Source organism: Delphinapterus leucas, chromosome 8 (assembly GCF_059928025.1).
Source record: "Delphinapterus leucas isolate spDelLeu-1000000601 "Yukka" chromosome 8, BTC_Dleu_Yukka2, whole genome shotgun sequence".
In the NCBI taxonomy this organism is placed as follows: domain Eukaryota; kingdom Metazoa; phylum Chordata; class Mammalia; order Artiodactyla; family Monodontidae; genus Delphinapterus; species Delphinapterus leucas.
In genome coordinates, this window is record NC_143136.1 from 9,723,305 (window position 1) to 9,740,377 (window position 17,073).

The 17,073-nt window shown below is 37.1% G+C and overlaps 1 protein-coding gene across 20 annotated transcripts in view; it reads left to right on the top strand.

The window, feature by feature from the left end:
• The window catches only part of TRIP12 (thyroid hormone receptor interactor 12), a 150,947-nt gene that overhangs the window by 71,899 nt on the left and 61,975 nt on the right, over positions 1 to 17,073 (top strand). For 18 of the 20 annotated variants that reach the window (XM_089916250.1, XM_089916248.1, XM_089916253.1 and 15 more), the window contains 4 exons: positions 5,239 to 5,344; positions 7,980 to 8,116; positions 13,689 to 13,772; positions 14,833 to 14,928. In XM_089916250.1, coding sequence (XP_089772376.1) covers positions 5,239 to 5,344; positions 7,980 to 8,116; positions 13,689 to 13,772; positions 14,833 to 14,928 — 423 coding nt within the window. The remainder of the gene's footprint in view (positions 1 to 5,238; positions 5,345 to 7,979; positions 8,117 to 13,688; positions 13,773 to 14,832; positions 14,929 to 17,073) is intronic. The other 2 variants (XM_089916257.1, XM_089916263.1) reach the window with 2 other exon arrangements.

Consider the following 17,073-nt stretch of genomic DNA (forward strand, 5'->3'; position numbering starts at 1 on the left):
CAGCAGGATTTGGTCCATACCTACTCTAGACTACAAATTATAATACAGTAATGACTTATAATCAGAAGATTTGGGGTTATATGTGATGCATATTCAATTAAAATTAAATTGAAGTCAGCTCGCATGACTGGTAAAGCCAAGAGATTGTCTAGCTTCAGGCTTGGCTGGATTCAGGAGCTCAAATGAAGATGGTCCTGTCAGTCCCAAGTCTGTGACTTATGACACCCTCATTCCCCCTCTTTCCCCAAAACACTGTCCAATCATTTATATTTCTATACGAGAGTCTCTTATATCCTCGGGTCATATGCCTGTCCTTAAATGATTTAGTATGGTGAGGGGGAGGGGATAGTGGTGGAGGAGTTGTAACTGTAGATGATGAAAATACAACAGTTTGAGTCTCTCTCATATAGTGGGAGTGTATTGTGGATGACAGTTCCATCAGTACCACATGGAGAAGGGTTAGGAGATAGCTCTGCAAAGAATTTTTAAAAGAAAAAAAGAGGCAGGTGCTCAGAAAAAGGGCTGCTAGATAATATACAGTAGATGTCTGTTTGATCATCTTTTACTGTCACTTTAAAATGATTATATAAGTTGCAGAATAAAAGTGTTCATTTATTTGAATGGAGTCATTATTCACTGAATAAAGATGTTAGGTCAGTCTCCCGCTCCTCCTCTGCTTGATTTTCAAACAACCTTATGAAATACATTGACATTCATGTTTACTCTTGTACAGCAGAAGGAATCTTTCAGGAAATTGGGAAGTTTAATTATTGCATTGCTAGAATATTTTATTATTGAGAGGAGTGCTGTATTTTCATTATAGAACTGTGTAGTAGGTTCGATTATATGTGTATATCATGTCAAAGATTAGCATACCTGTAACAGATCATGTGAGAATTAAAAATAGAATGAAAGCTGATAGTGAATGTGTATTGCCCAGTTGTCTATTGCTACTTTTAAAGTAATTTGACACAGTTAAGAGTGAAAACCATACCTTTTCCAAGAGAAGTACTTTTGTACTGAGATGTTAATGTAATGAGAAATAGTTTTAATATTTCAAGTCGAAAAGAAAAATCAGTCATAAGTAGAAGGTACCCACGAACATCTTAACTATTTTTACATTAGTAAGGGTCCAGAAAGTAAAATGTCCAAGGCCCTTAATTTGTTGATTCTTTTAAAACGTTGTTATATTTTTAAAAATCCAAGCTTACAGTTGGATATATAAGAGGTTTAATTATTTCACATTTCAAATGTCACACTTTAAAAATGTCACACTTTAAAAAAAGGACTTTTTTTTTTTTTAAGGGTGAAGCCCTGGACTTTGTGTAAATCAGTTTTGCTTAGGAATACTTTTTCAAAAAAAAAAAAAAAAAAGAGTAAGACATACCTATATTGTAGAAGACAAATCAATTAGGAATTTTAAGAGAATACTAAGTGCTAGTTTCACCTTTATCCAAAGGAATAAAGATTATAGGAATATATTTGTAGGTACAAATGCACATATTCTTATACCGGTAATACAGTTGATCCTTGAACAATGAGGGGTTAGTCTGCATGTAACTAATAGCTGCCTGTCCTTATCCATGGTTCCTCCACATCCTTGGATTCAACCAGCCACAGACCGTGTAGTACTGTAGTATTTACAGTTTACTGAAAAATACGCGAGTATAAGTGGACCCTGCATTGTTCAAGGGTCAACTGTAATAAGAGCTTTGATACAAGATTTATACCTAACTTTATTACACAAAGGCTTTGTGGATAAGAATATATTAATTTGATCAGTGATATTCTGGTTGCTTCTCAAAGTGGCATCATAAAAATAAATGATAATGCAGTTTTGCTGCATTACAGAGCCTGGGACAGGGAGATGTGTTTGTGGTATGTGTGTTCCCATGCACAGGTGTTTTAATCGGTTTTCAGTAGGTTGTAGGTTTACACTTTTCCATGTTCCCACCATTTATTAAAATACTCCATATTTGACCAGTAGAATGATAGGAAACATTTCAGTTCTACAAAAATACTCTATTTTTATACAGAGAGTTTAAAGTTTTCTAAACGAACCAGTAGAGCAAAATTTTAACACCTTGCCACAAGTATATTGAAGATGTAGTACTCTCTGCTCTGCTTTAAAATAAGCTTAGAATTGTGTAGTTGTTTGGGTTATGCACTTTTAAGCAAGTCAGTTAATATTTTTGTGTCTGAAAAATGAGAATTATTACAACTTTATATCTGAAAGTGCTTTTGAAAATCTCCATAGCCGATCTAAAATTGTGAAATAGGGACTTCCCTGGTGGTCCAGTGGTTAAGACTCCGTGCTGTCCATGCAGGGGGCCTGGGTTCAATCCCTGGTCAGGGAACTAGATCCCACATGCCACAGCTAAGACCCAGAGCAGCCAAATAAATAAATATTAAAGAATAAATAAATAAAATTGTGAAGATAGTATGTGCTAGCATTGTCACTTTGCCGAATGGCCAAAAGAAGGTTAAGCTGTCCTGGTTTTCTAGGAAGTGCTTTATCTACCAAGCTGAAGTTTGTGCTTCAGCTTTCCTTTGTCCCAGAATTTATGACCTTTCTATCTTCTAAACATGTTTTAGACTTTTGGAAGAATTTATGTAGTTCTCCTCTAAGGAAGTTCAGAGAACAAAATGTTGGGGGTTCTCTTACTTTATCAGGCTGGATGGAGTTAATGTCAATTAGCCTGAGAGTCATTTTACATTATGGTTTTGTGATATCAGTTATAAATAGCTTTCTGTTCACTCTTGTTTTGGTTTTTCTCTGCCCTACTTCTCTGTAACTTAGTACAGTTCTTTTAAAGTCTAACACCAAGAATGGATAGAGAGATTGTGGCACATCCACACAAAGGAATACCACTTTGCAATCAAAAGGAATGGACCAGTACGTGCAACACCATGAGTTCATCCCCACGACACTATGATTCCATTTATATGAAACTCCAAAGTAGACAATAGCAGCAGAAAAGAAGACCAGTGATTGCCAGGGACCTGAAGTGTGAGGGGGGGATTAATTGCAAGGGCCATAAAGGAACTTTTTAAAGTGATGGAAACGTTCTATGTCTTGATTGTGGTGTTGGTTATATGCGTGAATAAGTTTGTCAAACTCATTGAACCCCATGCACTTAAAATGAGTACATTTTATCATACGGAAATTACATCTGAATGAAGTTGTTTAAGAGAGAGTTAAACACCAAAGTCTAAAATAGGACATGAGTAGTGAAAGTGTCAAAAAGTATACTGTCACCACAGATTAGCAATAAAGCAGTAGCCCACAATACATTGTTGAATGTTATTTTGAATGTCACTAAATAGATGTGAAAATTTGTACTAGTGTCTCTATTACTGTATCATGGTAGTTATAGATACTTTAGTATTACATGAACTAAGTAATATTAGTGACAATAATACAAAGGTTTTTAAAGTGCCTTATAAGTGAAAGTACCTTATGTTTTTTGCAGTTTTAATATAATGTGCACTGATGGCTTTTTCCCTCTAAATTGTACATTTTTTAGTCCAACTTAGTCACATAATTCAGATAGATAAGTGTAATTTAATATTTTCTGAAATATAAAATTTCTAAATTTTTTAAATATTAAAAAATAGTGACATTATTAGCTGAATATATTAAGCTAGCTCCATAATCCGTCTACATGCCATGTCCATCTTTCAGGTGTCTGGGGTGTGTATCCAGCTAGGCAAAGATAAAATAGTATATAGGATGTGAGATATAGCTTTGTGATCACATCAAATAATTCTGGTGACAGCTATATAGAAAATCAACCTTAAAATAAAACTGAAATTTAAGAAACGCTTAGGCCAGTCTTCTTTTGTCACTTTAAGTTTCACTCTTTGATCCTTTTATGCTGGTTTGAAGAGTCTAGATAATCTTTCACAGAAGTTCTTTGGGGTGGGAGGTGGGGGGAGAAGGGCCCAAAAGGTCTGGTTTAGATTTCTAAATGGTAATGCCTGTCTGAACATAGATTTTTGTCCTTATACTTTCTGCTTTGTGTTTAAAGAGTTTTTAATGGCTTGCTTTTCACCTAGCAACTTTCATCATGTATAGTTTAAGTGCAAATTGGATGAACTGAAGTTTTTAAATGAAGAGTCTAAAAGGTCAAGAAGATGTCTAGAATCCTTTTTGCCACCTCTTTCCCAGAACCTTTAGTGGTGTTTTTAACAAAATCAAGAGTAAGGAATTTCTTATCTTTACACTTTTTAAAGCAGTGAAGTGGAAAAAAATTAAAATTGGAGAAGAAACAAATGATCTGGAGAACTGTTATTGTACAGTTGGCCTCTGAGAAAGTTACCATCTATTTAAGATGATGCCAGAAGTTCCAGTGGAAGTATGCTCTGTTGACTTTGGAGACCTCTCACTGCTGGGGGTCTGTGTTTAGATAGAGCTCACCACCCAGTGTGTTGTCATGTCATGTATGGTGTAGAGTAACAGTGTTGTTTGGGGGCCGGGGGGCAGTAGACGATGCTCTGATGGCTTCCCCATTGTTCATGAACTAGCAATAAACTTTTCTCAGTTGCTGTACCTTTTCAGAATCTGTTATCCCTATAAAGGTATTTAGTTAGATTCCAGAATAACATGTAAAGTGTGCTTGATTGACTTTCTCCCCCTAATTATACAGTATTCTGTAAATTGGACATTCAAATAACCTTCAGTTCAAATGTATATTTCTTGCCATTGAGTTGGTGAAAGGAAACATTTTGTTCTCTCATGGCCTTATTGATGAGCCTCATATAAACTAGGTGAAATGGGACAGTGCAAAGAGAATGCAGTAAAGTGCTGAATGAAATACAGTAAAGTGCTGAATGAAATACAGTAAAGTCCTGAAATACATAGTATATACAAAAAAAAATCTCTTGGCTTTAGTTAGTGGAGAAGAGTAGTGGAAGAGTAGAGTTGTGATAGGAACTTTTCAAGAGGATGGTTTGAGAGGAGAGGGACTGTCATTCATGGTGTTGGTTAGCTTGTGTCAAGGTTAGGCCAGAGTGAGAAGATTTCTCCTGAACAGGAATGCCAAGCACCACATGAACTTCCCCAGTATGAGCAGGTGCAGTAAAATCAAACTATGGAAGTAAACCTGGAGACCGCTAGAGAGACCGTGGAAGAGTCCGTGGATTTTTGACCGGATGATGACCTGAAGAATTATTGTCATTTTTAATTTAAGGTAACTGCTCTTTTAAAATTTTTACTTTTGCATTTCACATGTATAGGTTTAAGAAAATCTACCAAGAAGCGCAGCGAATCCCCACCTGCTGAGCTCCCCAGTTTGAGGCGGAGCACACGCCAAAAGACCACGGGCTCCTGTGCTAGTGCCAGGTAATAATCTGGGCTTTGCCAGTTTATGATTAGCTCGTTATCTGTGTTCAGCTTTCAGCAAAATCCTTAATTTTTTAAGTTTTTAAAAATTATTAAAATTTTCTCTTGAATGTTGAGCAAAGAAATTTATTTTAATATAGCTAGTATTGCTGTATATTTTTGTGAATTCTTCCCCAATATTTATTTACCTTTTTTTTGCTAAGTTTTAATCATGCCTTTTTTGGGCAACACCTTTGTCTTCTACCTTTTCCTCTGCTGTTACATTATTTGCACAGAGTTATTGCCAATAGTTGAAAGTCTGGTTGCTTTCAGAGTTCTAGTCTGCCAAAGAAATCTCTAATGAGCATCTTTATGCAGATTTGGGTTATTTTTAAAGGTAGCTAAATTTCCCAGTAGTGTGATGAATGGATCAGAAGGGGATGCCTGTTGTAATGGCTGTAATATTGCCTAATTAGTTTCTAAAAGTGTTGGCACAAGTTACTGAGTTTAATGGGTGAGGGGGAGAGATGTACTTAATTTTCATTTTGTGTTCCAGTACCTCTCCTCACAGAAGAAGGTAGTTTTGGTTTGTGTTCTCTCACATCTCCAGTTCCCATTCCTCCTGGTTGCTGTTTTGGAGCCCTTTTTCAGAAAATGACCTACCTTTCACATATGATACAGTGTATTATTTCATATACTTTATTAACTGATTCAGAACCTTAGGATAAAGTTAAAAATCTTTTTGTTGGAATTTCATCTCAGATTTTCAGGCTTGGTCAGTTTTGGTCTTGTGCTGGTAATCACAGCTGTATGGGACTTCTCCATCCTTTATATGTAGTTTGCTCTTATATGTACTTCGTTCTCTCTACTAAATGTGCCAGAAACCAGTGATGCAGGTGACTGATTTTAGTTTACCTTTTCCCTACTCTAACTTAGGTCAGTAGAAAGGCTTTAAGCACTTCTTTTTGTTCTTCTCTGAGGTAATCGACTTTATACTCTTGGCCGTGGGTACAGTAGTAACACAAGGAAACAGTATGACTTGTTACCTAATAAGTCATAAGAAATGGACTCTTGCCACTTTAATCTCTACTCTTCCACTTATTTCCTGGTTCTGTCAGGATTGTCTAAAATATCTGGAGTTAGTACACCTGTTTGCCTTTGAAGTTTTTTGGCAGTACTTTTATGAGGACCTCTGAGAAAATTTCTTAGTTCTTTAGGGCTTTTGGCCTGTTTTGGGCCAAACTTTGAATCCAGTTTACCCAAGGTTTATAATCTTAGATATAAACCAAATTCACTGTAGTTGAAAATTAATTTTAAGCTGTATGTGGCGTCAGGTAATCTAGCGTCCTGTCTTTCTCTGCAGCATTCTCTCCTTCTCCTCGGGCCCACTGTCTTGATGAACGAGAAGTTACTTACGTGCTACACACAAGCTGTCTAGCCGCCTGCCTGCAGTGCTCTTCATCTCAAACTTTTCTGAATTAGTTGAGATTCCTCTTAAATTTAGTGCTTTCGTAGTCGATCACAGCTGCGGCTTGGTCTCTTTAGACTAACACACCTTGAAGGCAGCAACCAAATGTTCAGCACAGAGTGTGTCACATGGTTGATACAAATTAAATGTTAAATAAATGACTTAATTTGAATCCCACTAATTTATAGCTTGGTAATTGGGGTTTGGAGTGAGCTTTTTTCCCCTGTGAATGAAAGGTTGGCAAAGTAAATCCCTGCTTAGGAAGGAGTTTTAATAATTGAGAGAATAAACTCTTCAAGAACTCATTGGTGATTCAGAGCTTTCATTTACATGTCACTTATGCCTGGTTCCTGCTTGTTCTTTACTAGGCAACATCTGATTTCACTGTAGTTTACTTTAGTCTAAAACATTTCTTTAGTAGTAGATTTTTGTACTTTCTGAGGTCATTTGGGGAGCTGCCTTTAAACAAAATTAAGTTGTTGTAATTTTGGAAGTCTTCTGTCTCTACCTGATTTGCTTACTGATTTCGCTATTAAAATAGAAAGAAAGTCATCAATAAAATACAATCTGCCTCATGATAAATGACTGATGGTTCCTTTTCCCATGTCTTACACCATGCCTCAGTCAGAAACAAGTGTCTTCCCAGATGTCATCTGTATTTATTTATAAATATTAAATACCCATTTCTTTTATTTTAAAGGCTAGAGCTATTGTCCATTATTAGGATAGTAATTTTTTGATGATTTAAGTAATCCGGGACTTAAGTGATGGGAATTTTTCCCATCTTCTTCTCTCCCCCTGTCCTGCCCCCATTTTCAAGTATCAGTCTGAAAGTCCATATAGTGGTCCACTATTTACCCAGGAATTAGGGATCTATTTTAAATGAATTGAATTGTCTCTGCAGAAGGAATCACTTTTCCATGTAGTTGAAGTGTTTAAAAATCACTTCTGTTTGTAAGGATGACAACAGCTCATAGCAACACAAAAGCTTGTATTGTCAATGTGATATAGCTTGGATGAGTTTTAAAGATACAAAGTCTTGGTTGTTACCCATAGTGATTTTCTACAACAATTTTTATGTAAAAAGAAGAAACTAGCTCTGTGTTCCATGCATTGGAGCTTTGTGCTGTGTGGACATTGCTCCTGGTCACTGGGAGTGCTGCCTATGATGGCATTTTTCTGTTGTAGTCGGCGAGGCTCTGGCCTGGGCAAAAGAGGAGCAGCTGAAGCTCGTCGACAGGAGAAGATGGCCGACCCTGAAGGCAACCAGGAGACAGTGAATTCTTCAGCTGCACGGACGGACGAAACTCCCCAAGGAGCGGCAGGTAGATTGGCACTTCTTAAGCCTAAAAAGCATTTCTGTATCTTCCAGATTTATTTGGAGATAACTTACTTTTTAGGTACACCAAATATAATGGAAGAGAGGAGACAGATACATCTTAAGATGTTAGCCATCACACTTGTTCGCTTTTGTTCCGCTTTATAGATTTGGTGTTTTGATTAGTTGTATTCATTTGTTGTTGTTACTGTTTAATCTTTTTCCAAATCCAAATTTGTACTAATTACATTCAGAGGCCTTTTAAGAAGCAGTAAGTCCCTTTCTGTTTAAGCTTCTTAAATATTGATCAGTACATATAATAGTTGCCTACTGATTGTTTGTAAAACTTTAAATTCATAGTAAAAACGTAAGGATGTGGCTTAAATTGCTTCATACAAGTCTAAATTTTAATTTAGAATGTTGTAGTCCCTAAAAAATAACAAGTATTCAGTTTGAATCTAAGCAGCTTTAAGACTAGTATTCCTATTCTTCTGGGTTTCTTATTTTTATTCTCCGAGATGTCTTAGCCCAGCAAAAATTAGGCCCCCCGCCCCACCCCAAGTATGTACCCATTTCCAGTGCCAGAAGGCGGCTGACACTCCACGGCTTGATTGTGGCTAACGGGTTTAAACAGTAGCTTGTTATAAGCATTTCTCACTAACACTAAGAACAGATACAAAAATATTATAAGTCATCATTATGAACATATGGGTCTGAGTTGAGTCCCTTAAATCTGGATGATATGCGTAGCTTTAGGCGTAGGCATGTTCTTACTTTTGAACAGAGTTCTTTCATGTATTACTGTTAGTATCAGAATAGGTGCCAGTTTTCTTTAATGCCTGTGGTTGGTATATCCTCATTTACCAGGAAGGTTCTGGTTTGCCCACTGCTGTCCATGTTCTGTGCCTTTTGTCTCAGCTTTCTGTCCAGCTTAACATCTTTACCAACTTGTCTTTCCTGGTTTTGTATGATAGATTACATGGCGAACTTACGGCATCTCTTCTGGTGGTGCCTTTTTCCCAGAATAGTTTTTCTGAAGGGTTAAATGGTAGATTTTTGGAAACATACACTGCATTGCACATGCAACTCACTGAAGCTCTGTAGGACACACAGCCTATGCTTCCCAGTGTTTTAATGTTTATTCCAAGTCTGAATATGGAAGTGGAGCAATTCCCATATGGATGACACTTTGAGAGCCAGCTGCTGAGTATGTTGTTCAAGTGGACTCATTACGGTAATTACAATAGCTAACATTTACAGAGCGTACACTCCATTGCAGACACACTATTGAGCACTTTACATATATTCTCATTTAATATTCAGAACAACCTGCTGAGCTGTGAGGTGCTGTTATCCTCATTTTATAAATGAGAACAACTGAGATGCATAATGGTTAAGCTTGCCAGGGTTACAAACTAGGATGTGTGACTCTCAAATCCAGGTCTTAGAGAAAAGAAGTGCACAGTTATAACAGCTGTGGTGTTCTGCTTCCCTGTGGTTACTCGAGTTTGTTTAATTCATAGGGGTGTAATTGGAGGCCAGAATGAGGGGGTGGTGTGTAAAATTTTGTTCCCTGGTATATTTGCCAAAGAGGATAAAAGCTTCAAGGGATTAGGTTCACACGATTGCCCTCCGAAAGGCTCGCCTGTGTTTCATTGTCATCCATATTTGAAATCCCATTGTGATCTAGGTGCTTTCTGAGTTTATGTAAAAGATACATGTGCATGTTCACTGGTGTTAGAGCAGCACTAACTTTATTACCTTTTGGAGGCTGGATCCCTTGTACGTACTACAGGGGTTCCTCTGCCAGCTCACTAAAGTGCTTCTGGGGAAGGAGGCAGATTACTTATTACTAGCTTTATATTAAGTTCTTCAGTGTAATGTGCTTTCGTTTCTCAGTATGTAAAACTGGAATTTAAAGAAAAATAAAACCCTCTGAGTTCGTGTAGAGTACAAACTGATGGTGGTAACTTAGAGCATCTTATGGCAAGTGTCCATTCTCAGACAGTTCTTATACAGTTGGTATAAGACTCACTTCATCTGAAACATTTATTTTGAAATAATGTTTTTACTAATTTAAAAAGATTAATCTCTTCAGTCTTATGTATATATCCATTTTTCAGTGTTTCTTTATTTTTAGAGATCATTTCTTCCTGACTTATTTCAGTGGCCTCGTTGATATAAGTGTATTTCTTTTTTCACATGTAGATATTAAAGCATTGCTCCATCTTTGGAATACTTGCTTATATCACCCTGACTTTGCCAGTGTTGTTGACATTTAGGAAAGTTTGTTGATAATGGTGTCCCTTTGGGTCACTCTGAAGTTTACTGTGATGTGGAGTGCAACCCCTCTAGCTCTTTATAGAAGAAATGTCAACTCTTGAAGTTGAGAGTTAAGTGTTCCCCACATTGTCCCAAGAGCTGAAGGGTTTAGTTTTAGACTTCATTAGAACTGAGCATCCCTTTATAGTGCTGATAAAGTCTTGCAAATCTTAGTGATACTAAGGTGGGGAATCAAGCAGTCTTCTTTATACCCAGAAATCAATCAAAGTAAGGAAAAATGTTCTGACACCTGCATTTGGCATTGGGAATCTTAATTTCACAAGAAATGAACAGGGTCAGATTGTAAAAAGAAAGCAACTCAGTTTTGTAAATTTTTCTCTCCCTCATTATTTTTGGTTAGTACCACTGAAAATTAGATTGCTACCATATCACCTGATGCCAAGGCCCATATAAGGTGTAATTATATTCCAAACAACCATTCTTCTGGCCTAGCTCAAAAGTTTTCGTGACACTAAAAATGTCTTCCCGTTGCCTCCTATACTTAGGTATTTGGTAAACCCTTAGCAGTTCCTGTCAAGTAAAAGTGAATTCTATCAGCTTTAACTGTGTGTTGGAAACTGCCTTACATGGTGCTGTGAAGATATGCTGAGACTAGATGGGAGAGATACCAGTTTAAACAAAAAAAAAAGATTGACACCTCTTAAAATCTGGCATTGGATTTTCTCTGTTTGATAGCCTTGCTTTTATATTTGTGTTGGGATGGATTTTGTGTGTGTTGCCCAAGGTTTGATGCCTTGATTGAAGCAACTTTCTCGCTGACTGCTATTAATGGGTTACATTTCCTTACCTGCATGACTTTACAAACAGCCGCTCACAGTAAGCTAGTTTGGTTGATCTAATTTTGTAAAACTTAGAAAAAAGGAAGCTATGGTAAGCAAACGCCTATTAATACTTGCCATCAAAGGGATGGCAGCTGGAAAGGATCTTTTTCCTTGGGTCCAGTAACTGATTTGTGTCAAAATAGGCCCTCGACTTGATTAAAAACCAGAATATCCCTGCTCCTCCTTGTAGTGGGTCTGTGGCTCCCTTAAGGTTGGGACCCTCCCTATAATACTCTTAACAGCTCTTTTAATTCTGTGCTTTTACAAGTTTTATGTCTTGGTTAATGTCTTTGTGTCAGGGCAATTTGAGGTATTTATTATTCATTATGTCAGTTCTTAGAATAATATGTTTAAGAAGTCACTTAAGGTTAAACCTTTAAAATTGTAAGTTGTAGATTTGTAGACTGGTTTAAAGTCAAACTAGTAGAACCTCTGATACGCTTTAAAAAAAACCCAGCGTTACCTTAAGTGAACTTGTGATTTTTTTTTTCTTAAAAAATGTGTGGTTCCAGAGTGTGCCTTTGAGGTGGGGGGGGAGCAGGAAAGAAAGAAAAACCAACAATTTTGTTTGCCAAAACTTAGTATTTGCTTTCCACATTTTGTAAAAGTTTCAAAGTAAGTTTAAGAGCCACTTGACTAAGTTCAGTCATAATTGGGACCTGGTAGCAGGGCTGGTTGGCGTGGTTTCTGTATAACGCGAAGAAGCAGCGGCACTGAAATCAGGAACGAGTGCTGGAGGGTAAGTGCGAGGCGCTGGTAGCGGGCAGCTTGTACGAGTGCGGCCTGCGAAGTCAGACTGCCTGGGCTCACGTCTCACGCCCGTGGTCAGTTGTCCGACCTTGGGCAAGCACTCAAAGACACAAAGCCTTGGTTTCCCCATGTGCATGGTAGAGCTTGTAATACTTTTCTGTATGGTTGAGAGCAAACACATAGACACGTTCTCCATACAGTCCGCATTTAATGAGTGCTACCTACAAGTAGCCTTATATATATATATATAAGTACAGTTGTTATTTCCTTTTTTTCCATGAGAAGTGTGGATTTTGCTAAACTCCATTACTCCTTAATATTAGCATTTCTACTTAGCCTGTTACTCTAAACCATGGGGTTGCCAACGTTTTCTGTGAAGGGCCAGATAATTGATGTTTTAGGCTTTATGCAGGCTCTGTTGGAACAACTCTGTGGTTGTAGCACAGAAGCAGCCACAGGTATGTAAGTGAATGAGTTTGCGTATGTTTTAACAAAATTTTATTTGCAAAGTGGTGTGCTGGACTGGATTTGGCCTGTGGGCCACAGTTTGCTAATTCCTGTTCTAAACCGTACATTTTTCTACAAGTTTTTTAAAAATCCCGGTGAAATGTTAGAATACTTAAATGAGGGGTGAAGAAAAGTATTAAGAAAACAGAGTTGGTGGCTGGTGTATTTACATCTCTTTCTTCAGAAAAACTCTTTACATTCACATACGTGATCCATGTGCCTCTTTTAATAATGACAAAAATATTCTTCCTGCCTTGCATTCTGTCACCATCTGTCAAGTGGACAGGACTTAAGGTATTGTGGATGATGTGGTCATACACAGCTGAGAATCGTCTATGTACAAAAAATGCTTTAGGACTCAACAGACACTGAGAGGAGGGGACAGTAAAACTGCTAGTTTTATAGGAAAATATTTTCATCTCCTGGTCAGATTTATAATATTGTAGAATCAGCCACTATTTACTTAGACTGAATTATCGATCAGGTTAGCATTTTGGGTAGTAGAATCCTTCTGAATCTGAACTCTTCATTCTGCATTTGTTTTGACGTGTTAGTTGCCCTGTCTTTTGTACTTCAGTGTTTTGCAGTCTTCTGTCAGTTGTAATGTGTTTCTTCAATGTTTTGTCCTGGAAATAAGAGAGCATAATCTTTGCACAGTCTTGAAATGAAAGAAAACACGGCAAACGATCGTATCCAGGCTATAGTCCAGGAATAAAGCAGACTGAAGAAGGCACACATCTACATGGAACATTTTCCCCAAATGTCAGTTTTGCTTTTCTGTTTGTGACTAATTGCCCATCTATTAAATATCACAATGGTTTTTTAGCAGTGTTATGTTTATGGACTTTTGGTAGAGGAGTTCAGGATAAGACTCAATTCAGGAACAGTTTCAAAGACAGGAGGAAACTATGAAAACCATGTACGAGTGAAATGCAAAGCTTGTATATTATGCTTGTTTCTAATGTAGTTGAGCCATCTTTTTTCCATAAAACCTACCTGATGAAGTCTAGAATAACAGCTGGTGTGCAATGGGCAGACACGTTTGCCTTTATTCATTGTTGTCTGTAAAACTCTGCTTTTTCTTTTTTAAGATAAACCAGACATAATGAATTTAAATGTTCCTCTCCTAACCCTCACCTTTCCCCCCCCTCTTCGAAGCCTCTAGTTCTGTTGCAGGGGCTGTGGGCATGACCACTTCTGGGGAGAGTGAATCGGATGATTCTGAGATGGGACGATTGCAAGGTAAAGAGAGTTACTGAGCTTACAAGAAACTCGTCACGGGCTGCCTGTTACACCGTTCTTTGTTGAAGTTAATTCGGATAAGCTCATAAAAGTATAATGTAGCAGTGCCCATACCTCCAAAAAAAGCTTTGTATGTAGTGGTGATTTGATGATTTGGAATTGGAAGATGATCCGTTTGGCTCTTCATCTTTACTGTTTAACTAGATAAAAATCTTATATAGTATATTTATTTTTTATGTTTAAAAATTTTTTTTCATTATGGTTGCATGTATAGCTAGTAATACATTAAGGGAGATATTGAACAAGGGGTAGCTTAATATACTGTGCTCTGGTACCTAATGACATATTGCATCTAGTAGGATGCTTGATCAACTGTTTGAAAATGAATGTAGATTGTATACATAAACTCAAGGTATTATAATGTTGTAAGTGCTTTTAAAAAGCAGCTTTATATTATGTATACATTATTTACAAGTACATGGATATGTATTTTTATTATCTTCAGACAGCTGATTTATAGAATAGATCCCCAGTGTGAGGCTTACAAGAAACATTAATGAACCAGTTTCAGATTCCTTTTAAGTTCCTGAAGGAACTTATAGCAATCACTTTTTGACTAGAACTCTTATGAACAGTTTTTCTCACTTTTGGGAACTGAGAAAAATGATTTTTTTCCTATGTTTTTAGAGGATCTCATGATCAGTATCTGACTGGGAAATAATAGAGTGAAATAGCTAAGGTGCTTAACATAACTTCTTCAAAATAAATGTTTACTTTGGGTTTTTCTTGGACAGTGCACTTACATAGTCCCTGCCGGCACGGATATTTAATATCTCCATAAAACCTTAAGATGCCCTGGAGTAGACACATGGGTGTTGTAACTTACACTAATTATCTTAGTATATACAAGTGGTCTTGAAAAGTTTAATGTAACTTAAAGTTCAAAATGGAAAGTAATTGTTTAAATCAATTATGTGATGAATCAGTTGTTCGAAACTTCTAGATAAGATCAGTTGTATTAACACTTCAACTACTCCTCCTGCCCTTCTTTTTTCCTTAGCTCTCTTAGAGGCCAGGGGTCTTCCTCCTCACCTGTTTGGTCCTCTTGGTCCTCGGATGTCACAACTTTTCCATAGAACAATTGGAAGCGGAGCTAGTAAGTGAATACTTTTAAATTTGTCCTCCCCTCAGAACTCTTAGTAATTAGTTGAGTGCTGTTTCTACTGTTTACCTATTCATGTAAGAGAGTTTTCACATAAGGAAGCTTTCATGAACTTTAACCTGTTTTAAAAAACAGAGTTTCTGCACATTCTTGCCTTAAATAATAGCAACTCTTCAAGATTTTCTCCTTTTATTTTTGATTACTGAATTGGAACCATTAGAAAACCCTCCAACGTTTACAACAAGATTGACCCTTCATTTTGTTTGTTTTTGAACTATAGAAGAGTATAGGATCTCAGGTGATTACATTATTATAGCATCTGATTGCATGCTTTGCACAGATTCGTGTCTTGAGATTTTTATGGTATAATAAAATTTACCCATTAGGCAGTTGATTATAAAATGAGCCTGAGAGGAAAGATTTCTCAGCAGAATTACCAGTAACTAGACTCATTTAATCAAATTAATATAACCCAGAGATCTTATCATATATGCTAGATATAAGAGTGATTGTTTAAGTCTCAGTTTGTAACTAAGAATATGATTTTGCATAATCACAAATTCAGTTAAATTCTGTCTGGTATAGAATATTACCTTTAGCTTCCTTAAGCAATAAAATTTACATTTAAGCATTTTTAAAAATTGAAGTATAGTTGATTTACAATGTTGTGTTAATTTCTGCTGTGCAGCAAAGTGACTCGGTTTTATATATATATATACACACACACACATTCTTTTTTACTTCATCAGTAATATTTCCATAGAATCAGTAGGCTATTTGCAGACTTCAGTCTTGATTAATTTCAAAATTTCTGAAGTGTAACCGAAGGTTGTTAACTCTGACCTTACAAATAAATTTGTACTTGTATAATTTTCCATTAAATATTCTAAGTTTAAAAAGAAATAATGCAATGTGTGTACATGTGCTCATATTATGTGTACTTGTACTTGAGGATTTTAAGAAGCAGCGGGTATTTTATTTTTAATTTTTGAATTTTATTTTATTTTTTTATACAGCAGGTTCTTATTAGTTATCCATTCCATACATATTAGTATATACACGTCAATCCCAATCTCCCAGTCCATCCCACCCCCACCCCCCGCCACTTCCCCCGCTTGGTGTCCATACGTTTGTTCTCTACATCTGTATCTCTATTTCTGCCCTGCAAACCAGTTCATCTGTACCTGTACCATTTTTCTAGGTTCCACATATATGTGTTAATACACAGTATTTGTTTTTCTCTTTCTGATTGACTTCACTCTGTATGACAGTCTCTAGATCCATTCACGTCTCTACAAATGACCCCAATTTCGTTCCTTTTTATGGCTGAGTAATATTCCATTGTATATATGTACCACATCTTCTTTACCCATTCGTCTGTCAATGGGCATTTAGGTTGCTTCCATGACCTGGCTATTGTAAATAGTGCTGCAATGAACATTGGGGTGCATGTGTTTCTTTGAATTATGGTTTTCTCTGGGTATATGCCCAGTAGTGGGATTGCTGGGTCATATGGTAATTCTATCTTTTGTTTTTTGGTTTTTTTTTTATTTGCGGTACGTGGGCCTCTCACTGTTGTGGCCTCTCCAGTTGCGGAGCACAGGCTCCAGACGCGCAGGCTCAGCGGCCATGGCTCACAGGCCCAGCCGCTCTGTGGCATGTGGGATCTTCCCGGACCGGGGCACAAACCCGTGTCCCCTGCATCGGCAGGTGGACTCTCAACCATTGCGCCACCAGGGAAGCCCTATTTTTCGTTTTTTAAGGAACCTCCATACTGTTCTCCATAGCGGCTGTATCAATTTACATTCCCACCAACAGTGAAAGAGGGTTCCCTTTTCTCCACACCCTCTCCAGCATTTGTTGTTCGTAGATTTTCTGATGATGCCCATTCTGACTGGTGTGAGGTGATACCTCATTGTAGTTTTGATTTGCATTTCTCTAATAACTAGTGATGTTGAGCACCTTTTCATGTGCTTCTTGGCCATTTGTATGTCTTCTTTGGAGAAATGTCTATTTAGGTCTTCTGCCCATTTTTGGATTGGGTTGTTTGTTTTTTAATATTGAGCTTCATGAGCTGTTTATATTTCTGGAGATTAATCCTTTGTCTGTTGATTCGTTTGCAAATATTTTCTCCCATTC